Source organism: Penaeus vannamei, chromosome 17 (genome assembly GCF_042767895.1).
Source record: "Penaeus vannamei isolate JL-2024 chromosome 17, ASM4276789v1, whole genome shotgun sequence".
Taxonomy (NCBI): domain Eukaryota; kingdom Metazoa; phylum Arthropoda; class Malacostraca; order Decapoda; family Penaeidae; genus Penaeus; species Penaeus vannamei.
Window position 1 is genome coordinate 41,799,431 of NC_091565.1, and position 10,000 is coordinate 41,809,430.

General features: G+C 41.0%; 1 protein-coding gene and 1 long non-coding RNA gene across 4 annotated transcripts in view; one reads left to right on the plus strand and one right to left on the minus strand.

Moving 5' to 3' along the window:
• LOC113806013 (uncharacterized) overlaps positions 1-10,000 on the minus strand; it is an 18,384-nt gene that overhangs the window by 1,341 nt on the left and 7,043 nt on the right. For all 3 annotated transcript variants that reach the window (XM_070132328.1, XM_027357114.2, XM_070132327.1), the window contains 6 exons: positions 8,550-8,671; positions 7,503-7,699; positions 6,871-7,068; positions 5,312-5,408; positions 2,501-2,607; positions 66-199 (listed from right to left, as the gene is read on the minus strand). In XM_070132328.1, coding sequence (XP_069988429.1) covers positions 66-199; positions 2,501-2,607; positions 5,312-5,408; positions 6,871-7,068; positions 7,503-7,699; positions 8,550-8,671 — 855 coding nt within the window. The remainder of the gene's footprint in view (positions 1-65; positions 200-2,500; positions 2,608-5,311; positions 5,409-6,870; positions 7,069-7,502; positions 7,700-8,549; positions 8,672-10,000) is intronic.
• LOC138864603 (uncharacterized) lies at positions 2,821-3,552 on the plus strand. Its single transcript, XR_011399216.1, has 2 exons — positions 2,821-2,881; positions 3,092-3,552. It is a non-coding gene; the product is annotated as an uncharacterized lncRNA (long non-coding RNA).

Below are 10,000 nucleotides of genomic sequence, written 5' to 3' on the forward strand. Positions count from 1 at the left end.
ACAAACACCAAACAATCCCGAGAAGACTTTTCCTTGCTGGAACAGGAGGAAACCCCAAGACGTACCCTCGCATATGGCCAGACGACTTCCTTGAGTAACAGCTGATCTTGGCTACGCATCTCGCTCTTTGGTCTGCTGTACATCTGGTCACGCAACGACTGCATGGCACCCAGGTCCCTGTTGTGAGCTCCCCATAAACCTGTAATATAAAGAATGCATAGAACACATTATCGTTTTAAGTCTATCTGTATTCCTCTATTAGATATTTCTAGGTAAATATTCACACATGTCTATCTGCATATGTATTTGTCGGTGTTAAGTAGACACACACACACACACACACCTATATACAGTGATGGGTATCGGTACACAGATTTGTGTAAGGCGATACCGATGAATCGATACTTGAAATTTGGCTTATGAGATTCTGTTACATTGATTTTTCAAAGACCAATACATGTATCGCTGATTTTTTATTATAAGAAAATATCCAAATTTATATGTGTGTGAGTGCGTGTGTATAAAAAAAAAAAAAAAAAAAAAAAAAAAAAAAAAAAATATATATATATATATATATATATATATATATATATATATATATATATATATATATATATATATATATATATATGTGTCGAGATCATTATTTATTCGGTATTTTAAAAGCTCTGTTGGTTCTAATTTCAAAGATGCATATGCATCACTGAAACATTTGTTTACATATTTTTATATTTCTAAAGGCATATAGATATAGCAAAATTCAATGCTATAACAAATAGAGTAAATTATAATAGTCATTTATAAATGATTTGTTTGTTTACATATTAACAATTCATTTGGGGGGAGCAAGAAGTTCGTTATTTTAAAGATTATTTGTTAGACGAGTCGTTGCTGTCCTCCCGTGGACAGGTAAGGCTCAGTGCCATTATTCAAAGTCGTACTTTACCCTAATGTTATAGATTGTAATGCTTGAAAAGTGTATGAACGTACTTGTAAAATCCCCATGTATTGATTTATGATAATTGAGACGAGTCCTTGCTGTCCTCCCATGGACAGAGACAGAAATGATTGAGAAATTGCAGCCAGAACAATACGCTTTACCACTTTATTGCTTGGGATCAGCCTGTTTCTTATTCCTTCAGCTATTTTAATGGTCGGTGGATAAAGCAGCCGAGTTGGTCGTAGGTGAAAGTTCCGGTGGTATCAATGAATAGACTGAGAAGGGAAATATTTATTAGAGGGAAGTGTAAAAGAGGAAAATCGTAGAGATTAAAGGAAGGGGAGCGATGGGCTTATGTCCTGGTATAATCACGAAAATAATACTGATAGACTGGATGTGTGGGTCTTGATTCCACCTCATGTATATATTTATTTTTATTTATTAACATTTCTTTTGTTCTTAATTAGTAGGAAAGGGAGGGTATAGTTAATCTTAGATATAAATTAGATTATTTGAGACAATTGTTTATTTAAGTTATTAAGTTTATTGCTATTTACAAAATGATATGTCACCTGTTTATTATTATTTATTGAATATAATGTTAATGGATAAAAATGTTTTATAGCCTTTAAAATATTTGAATATTTGGTACACACTAAACAAAGGAATAAAGGTTACATTCCCCAAAAAATTAACGATACAGTAAACAGTTAAAATAGGCCTATATTTAAATAAATTGGGATATGAAAAATTCACTAATAAGACATCTTTACGAAAATGGAGTAGAATGAATATAACAAACACGCACGCGCGCACACACACACACACACACACACACACACACACACACACACACACACACACACACACACACACACACACACACACACACACACACACACACACACACACACACACACATGTATAGATAGATAGACGACAGAGAGAGAGAGAGAGAGTGAAGGAGGGAGAGGGGTGATAAGGGAGGGAAGTAAAACGGGAGAGTGGGAAGGAGATAGATAAAGTTAGATGGACAGAGAGAATAAAAATAAAGATATATAGATATATGCGACGTGTTCATGTATACAATATAAAACAGAAATCAAAATCTCAAAATCGATCCGCTGGAGAGAAAAAAATAACCTTTCTGTGACCTCATGACGTCATCATCCGCTCTCGTATGACCTCACATGCCAACACCCCCTGAATTCGTCTGAGCTCACCTGCCAACATCACTTGACCACGTCTGACCTCACATGCCAACATCACCTGACCTTGTTTGACCTCACCTGCCAACATCACCTGACCTTGTTTGACCTCACCTGCCAACATCACCTGACCTTGTTTGACATCACCTGACCTTGTTTGACATCACCTGACCTTGTTTGACCTCACCTGCCAACATCACCTGACCTCGTTTGACCTCACCTGCCAACATCACCTGACCTTGTTTGACCTCACCTGCCAACATCACCTGACCTTGTTTGACTTTACATGCCAACATCACCTAACCTCGTTTGACCTCACCTGCCAACATCACCTGACCTCGTTTGACCTCACCTGCCAACATCACCGCATTGTGGTTCGGGTGGTCATGCACGACGTGGAAGGTTCGGTTCGACGCCAGCCACTCCTGCACCGCCGCGACCTCTCGATCCAGGACCCAGCTGCGAGGTCGAGAGTAAGGTCAAAGGGAAGGGTATCAAATGGATGGGTATCAAGGTCAAAGGGAAGGGTATCAAGGTCGAATGGATGGGTATCAAGGTCAAAGGGAAGGGTATCAAATGGATGGGTATCAAGGTCAAAGGGAAGGGTATCAAATGGATGGGTATCAAGGTCAAAGGGAAGGGTATCGAGGTCGAATGGATGGGTATCAAGGTCAAAGGGAAGGGCATCAAGGTCGAATGGATGGGTATCGAGGTCAAAGGGAAGGGTATCGAGGTCAAAGGGAAGGGTATCAAGGTCGAATGGAAGGGTATCAAGGTCGAATGGATGGGTATCAAGGTCGAATGGATGGGTATCGAGGTCAAAGGGAAGGGTATCAAGGTCGAATGGATGGGTATCAAGGTCGAATGGATGGGTATCAAGGTCGAATGCATGGGTATCAAGGTCAAAGGGAAGGGCATCAAGGTCGAATGGATGGGTATCAAGGTCGAATGGATGGGTATCGAGATCGAATGGATGGGTATTTAGATAAGGATGGGTATTATGCTCAAAATAATGGGTATTAAGGTCGAAAGAATGGGTATTTAGATGATAAGGATGGGTATCAAGCTTTAGATATTGGGTACTAAGGTTGAAAGAATGGGTATCAAGTTCGAAAAGATGGGTATTAAGATTCAATACGGGTATCAAGGTCGAGAGGGTGCGTATTGAGGTCAATAGGTTGGGTATTAAGGTCAATAGTTAGGTATTAGGGTCAAAAAGATTAATATTTAAGTAAAAACTCTTGGGCATTAAAATCGAAAGGATTGATATCAAAGTCGTAAGGATGGGTATGATGGGTATTAAGGTCAAAAGGATATATATGAATGGACATAAAGGTCAGAAGCTTGGGTCTTAAGGTCAGGGAATGAAGGGATAAAAGATGGGTATTAAGGCGAAAATATGGGTATTAAGGTCACATAAGGAAACGACTGTAAGCCTGCATTTGGCCCACCCAGTATATAAGTATATACATGCGATTAGATATACAAACTTATATGTCTATCTTTGTGTCATGTATGTGTGTGTGTGTGTGTGTGTGTGTGTGTGTGTGTGTGTGTGTGTGTGTGTGTGTGTGTGCGCGTGCATATATATGTATATATATGAGGGACGCTCATTAAATCTATCCACTGACCCACTTCTGGTTATCAAAAGAGGCTGAAATTAAACATGCATAAAGATATATACAAGAAACCTTCCATGAAATCAAATCAACTTAAGAGGACGATGCCCCATCACATGACTTTGCTAAACATAGGCATCGCCAGTTCAGGTGTGGTTGGAGATCTGTGGAAACGACTCTTATCCCAGTCTGCCATTGATGAGGTCACCATCCATCATTTAGAGACATTTTGGAAACTCACCGTGTCACTGTTCGCCAGCTACCAACAGATTTCAAGATTAGTGCATTGTCCATGGATGAAATCCTTCCTGACCATCTGCATATGCAAAAGTTGTCTGCTCGAAGGATTTTTCAGGCTACTCACACCTTTCCATAAGTAGGAAAGAGTCCATTGTTCCAAGGCTCTTTTAACCACGCGCCAGGAGAGCTAGGACCTCTGCAGGATGAAACTTGGGACCATCACTATGATCCAGGAACTAAGGCCCAGTACAAGAATGGCACGTGTCACACCCTCGGCAGGCAAAGTCATGCACAGTCTTTTGGAACAAGCATAGAGTAGGGATGGATATTTTGGCAAAAGGTACTACTTAAATACAATGCCGCTGTTCACAACTCTACCACTGTCCAGGCGGAAGTGCAGTCCTGTGGCTACAACATCCCCCCTCATCCTCATTCTCCTGACCTTCCACTATTTGACCTTTTTACCTCTTTTTGTCCATGAACTAATAAAAAAATTAAGGTCAAATGTTCCCAAGATGATGAGGCACTTATTTCTGGTCACTTCATGGCTTCAACCACAATCTGTGGGCTGAGGACTTCACCACTGTATCTAATAATATATTCAGGACGATATCGACACATAACCTACAGCGAGCGATGTGCAACTATATGAATGAGAAATTTCAGCCTCTTAGGATAAGCGAAAGTGGGTCAGGGGAAATCTTAAATGAGTGCCCCTCATATCTATCTATCTATATATCTATATCTATCTATATATATATATATATATATATATATATATATATATATATATATATGAAAATGAAAAATAGCTATAAGATATGAAAACGTTTATGCGCATCCATATAAATATATATGTATATATGTATATATATATATATATATATATATATATATATATATATATATATATATATATATATATATGTGTGTGTGTGTGTGTGTGTGTGTGTGTGTGTGTGTGTGTGTGTGTGTGTGTGTGTGTGTGTGTGTACATATATAAGTTCAATATATATATATATATATATATATATATATATATATATATATATATATATATATATATATATATATATATATATATATATATATATAAGGTCTGCATCTTTTACTGTGATTTACTCTACTTATCTTGGTAACCATAAAGTTAATAAGACCCATAACCGTAACATCATCAAAACAATGCTTAAATGAAAAATAATAACTCTGATTTTTTTTCAAATATATAAACAGAGGCAAACACAATCACCAAACCCAACAAACAAAAGTAAACACAATCACCCCAAAGCAACAACAAGACTCACCTGTCCGTGTCCCTGCTCAGGAAAGTCCGCACCGTCGGGTCTCCCATCACGGCGAACCTCCATATCCTTCCGGTGAGTCCCTGTTCATTCATGTTACCTGGTTGGGGGGGGAGGGGTGATGTAGATCCGGGGGGGAGGGGTGATGTAGTTCAGGGGGGGAGGGGTGATGTAGTTCAGGGGGGGGGAGGGGTGATGTAGGTCAGGGGGGGGGAGGGGTGATGTAGTTCAGGGGGGGGAGGGGTGATGTAGTTCAGGGGGGGGAGGGGTGATGTAGTTCAGGGGGGGAGGGGTGAAGTAGTTCAGGGGGGGAGGGGTGATGTAGTTCACGGGGGGGAGGGGTGATGTAGTTCAGGGGGGGGAGGGGTGATGTAGTTCAGGGGGGGGGAGGGGTGATGTAGTTCAGGGGGGGAGGGGTGATGTAGTTCAGGGGGGGAGGGGTGATGTAGTTCAGGGGGGGAGGGGTGATGTAGTTCAGGGGGGGGAGGGGTGATGTAGTTCAGGGGGGGAGGGGTGATGTAGTTCAGGGGGGGAGGGGTGATGTAGTTCAGGGGGGGAGGGGTGATGTAGTTCAGGGGGGGAGGGGTGATGTAGTTCAGGGGGGGAGGGGTGATGTAGTTCAGGGGGGGAGGGGTGATGTAGTTCAGGGGGGGAGGGGTGATGTAGTTCAGGGGGGGAGGGGTGAAGTAGTTCAGGGGGGGAGGGGTGATGTAGTTCAGGGGGGGGAGGGGTGATGTAGTTCAGGGGGGGGAGGGGTGATGTAGTTCAGGGGGGGAGGGGTGAAGTAGTTCAGGGGGGGAGGGGTGATGTAGTTCAGGGGGGGAGGGGTGATGTAGTTCAGGGGGGGGAGGGGTGATGTAGTTCCGGTGTGTTCGAGCGTTTGTCTGTCTGTCTGTCGTGGGAGGGATGGTATTTCCAGTCTTTCTAGTCTGTTTGTTTGTCTGTCTGTCTATTTGTCGAGGAAGGAATAACGTTCCAGTCTTTTCAGTCTGTTGGTATGTTTGGTTATCTGTCTGTCGAGGGAGGGACAATATTATTTTCAATCTTTGGAATCTGTCTGTCTATCTGTCGAGGGAGGGACTATATTATTTTCAATCTTTGGGATCTGTCTGTCTATCTGTCGAGGGAGGGACAATATTATTTTCAATCTTTGGGATCTGTGTCTATCTGTCGAGGGAGGGCTATTGTGTCCAATCTTTCCTGTCTGATTGTCTGTCTATCGAGGGAGGAATGGTATCATATCCAATCTTTTCAGTCTGTCTGTTTGTCTATCAGTCGAGGGACCAATATTCTTTCCCATTTCTCCAATCTATCTCTCTGTCTCATCTGTCTATCCAATTTGCGTTTGAAAAAAAAAGATCCGTAATATTTCTGCAAAGTGGTTCATCATATATGCATTCTGTCAGATAACACAGCCCTTTCCCTTATAAAGAGACAAGTATTTTCGTAATTATAATTTCGTAATTCCACTTCACAGAATCCTCATCGTCAGCATTATAGTAAACGAGACAGAATTAGGATTCGCATCCCCCCGTCGAACCAGACCTCGCACGACCCCTTACCGAGCCCGGGGAGGTCATGCGCGTGGCAGAGGTCGACGTGGTCGTGGTCGCAGTAGATCCGGCAAAGCTCCGCCGTGCCGACCTCATCATCGGCGGTGACGTTGTGATGGATCCGGACGAGCCATCCGGGATACACGCGGCCGATGACGTGGACCGTGTCGTAGAGCTGGCTGAGGTACTTCTTGTAGTCGTGGCTCTCTGAGGACACGCGGGAGAAGGGGAAATTAAGAAGTCTTTGAGACAGCATTGAAGAAGGTGAGAGCGGCCATTACATCGCCTGAGATTGTTTGTTTGTTTGTATTCTACAATTTAATGGGAAGTTATTTTTTTATTCCTGTTGTTGTTATTATTATTGTTACTATTGCCATTATTATTATTACTATTATTATTACTATTATTATTACTATTATGATTATTATTGTTATTGTAATTATTATTATTATTATTATCATCATCATCATCATCATCATCATCATCATCATCATCATATCATCATCATCATCATATCATCATCATTATTAGTATTAGTGTGTGTATATACGTACATATACACGAATACGTACATATAAGAAACCACACGCACACCATACCCAAAAGGAGCCACCGAACGCCCCCCCCCCCCAGCGACCTACCTCTCACGGACCTGCCTCCCTTGGCGTAATACACGTAGGACACGACCCGCTGGCCGCCCCCTCGCTGCGTCGCGTAGTCGGAGCAGGCGGAGGCGCCCTCGAAGGAGAACCTCTTCAGGAACCACTCGGGGAAGTCCTCGGGCCTCTCGCGCGCCTCCCTGCGCCGCGAGAGGAGGCTGGCCAGGTCGAGGCCGCTCCTGCGAGTGTTGGAAAGGTAAAAAAGAAGAATGTGAACTGGTAAATAAATATAAAGATGAGATAAATAGATCAGAATACAAAAAAATGTGAATTCATAGACAGAAAGATTAAATAAAAGAGAGAATAGGAAAAGAATATATGAATAAATTAACGATAATCGAAAATAGAAAAGAATAAAACATACAAGGCCAAAAGGACCAAAGATTTATTTACTAATTCTTTTAAAGAGTAAGTGTACAGTATTGTGTTGGCAGAATGATCGAAACAAAACTCTTATGTCTATATGAATATAACTAAAATATATAGGTATCAACTGTACTACAAAAATGTTCTTAGATCAATATTGCAATGTAACTTAGTATTGCATAACTTCTTTCTATTTTGTTGAAAAAAAACTCCAGTACGATGTTGCTGGCTATCAACAACAGGTCTAGCACAATCAGGAATTTGCAAAACTATCTCAAAAATACAAAAAAAAAGGAGAGTGATTAACGAAACGATCCCCGAATGCAATCCATTCTTCCGAAACATCCATAAAATCTGATCATCGAAAACAAACAAAAATAAACAATACCTAACTTAAGCAAGGTACAGCAATGCAGGTCATAACAACCCCCGACAACTTGCAAGACGCGAAAATCTACAATCTTTGCATGAATTGGCAATAAGATCTGAAAACCCCTGACTTCGTCCTCCCTCTTTCTCTCCCTCCCGACTCCCCCTTCCTAACGACCTACATGGCTAAACGTCGATAAGTAGGGGTCTTTTCCCCTTACCTTTCACACGTGTCCCTATCCCAGCTCCGTTATGAAAAGCAAACGCAGGTAAGTGGGATCTCGTTGCTCTTACCTTTCACACGGACATCCAGGTATAGTGTAGGTACGTGTCTCTATCCAAGTGTCGTTATAAAGGGGGGGAGGTACAGTGTCTTCCCTTGGAGCGACCACAGAAGCCGTCTTTGGCGAAGAAATCTGCGAAGAAAAAAAATCTTTTGTTTACTTATTTTCTATTAGAGGATATGTATTTGTCTTCGAGTGAAAATCGAATTTGTTATTGATATGATCCTCACTGTAAATACGATATTTAAGAACGAGAAAAGGATTCACTATATGCTTGGTGTTTGGTTTAAATTTGGGAGAGATGGAAATATATTAATAAATGGTTGGATACATAAAAGATATATAAAGACAGACCGACTGATGGCCAAAATAAGAGAGAGAGAGAGGGAGGTCTTTATTTTGTACCTCCAACCCAGAGTTAGGGAGATGAGATAAAGGGAGAGAAAGTGTGGAAGTGGGGAGATGGGATAAAGGTAAGGAAATGGAGGAATGGGGAGAAGAAAGGGATATAGGAAGACAGGATGGTGGAAGAGAAGAGGAGAGATGAAAGGAGAGGAAAAGTAAGAGGAAGAAAAGAAACAAAAAGAAAAAGAAAGATAAAATGAAGAGCAAAGAAAGACATGGAAGATTTGGAAATATATGAAGCATGGAGAGAATAAAGACAGATTTCAAGCATTTTTTTTCTTTTTTTAAGTACAGTACGATTATTGTATCGATAGGGTGATTCCACGTGTGTTAAATCGATTGTTTCAGGAGTCAACTATCGCACGGGCCTGTAATAGTTTTTTTAAATTTATGTATTCTATCATTATCATTATTTCCATGTATGCATTTTAACTGATGTCGTTTTCCGTCCCAGTTTGGGGTATGTGTTTGAAGGCTTATTCATTTTTTTTATCTTTGTCATTGTGTTCATCTGTGCTCTTTAATTGAAGTCGATTTCCGTCACAGGGATTCGTAAACTGGATTTGAAATGTATAAGAAAATCTGGTAAGAGAGAGAGAGAGAGAGAGAGAGAGAGAGAGAGAGAGAGACAGAAGACAGACAGAGAGAAAAAAAAAGCGAGATCTGTTGCAGTTGAAGTACTTTTTTTTTTTTTTTGACATATAGAAATCACAGCTTTATTTCCGAATCCACTGTTGATCTCAAGGTATCGGCAAACTTTAATAATAAAAAAAGAACATACACGTGGTCTGGAAACACGTTAAGCCTTTTAAATAACTGAAAAACACCATCAGTCACCCAATAGTTGCACTCGTCAACATGCACTCCATATTCAATGAGGTGCACGAAATTAAAGGTTTTTTGGTTCCACTAACAACGTGGAGATGCTGGGGTGGCGTGGCGTGGGGGGGGGGGGGTTGTAATTTTCTCTGTAGAATCTTTGAAATCATACACATTTCTGCACTTTCTGCACACGAAAATGGCTCTGCGTCATTACCATTCATTGCAGTCTACGTA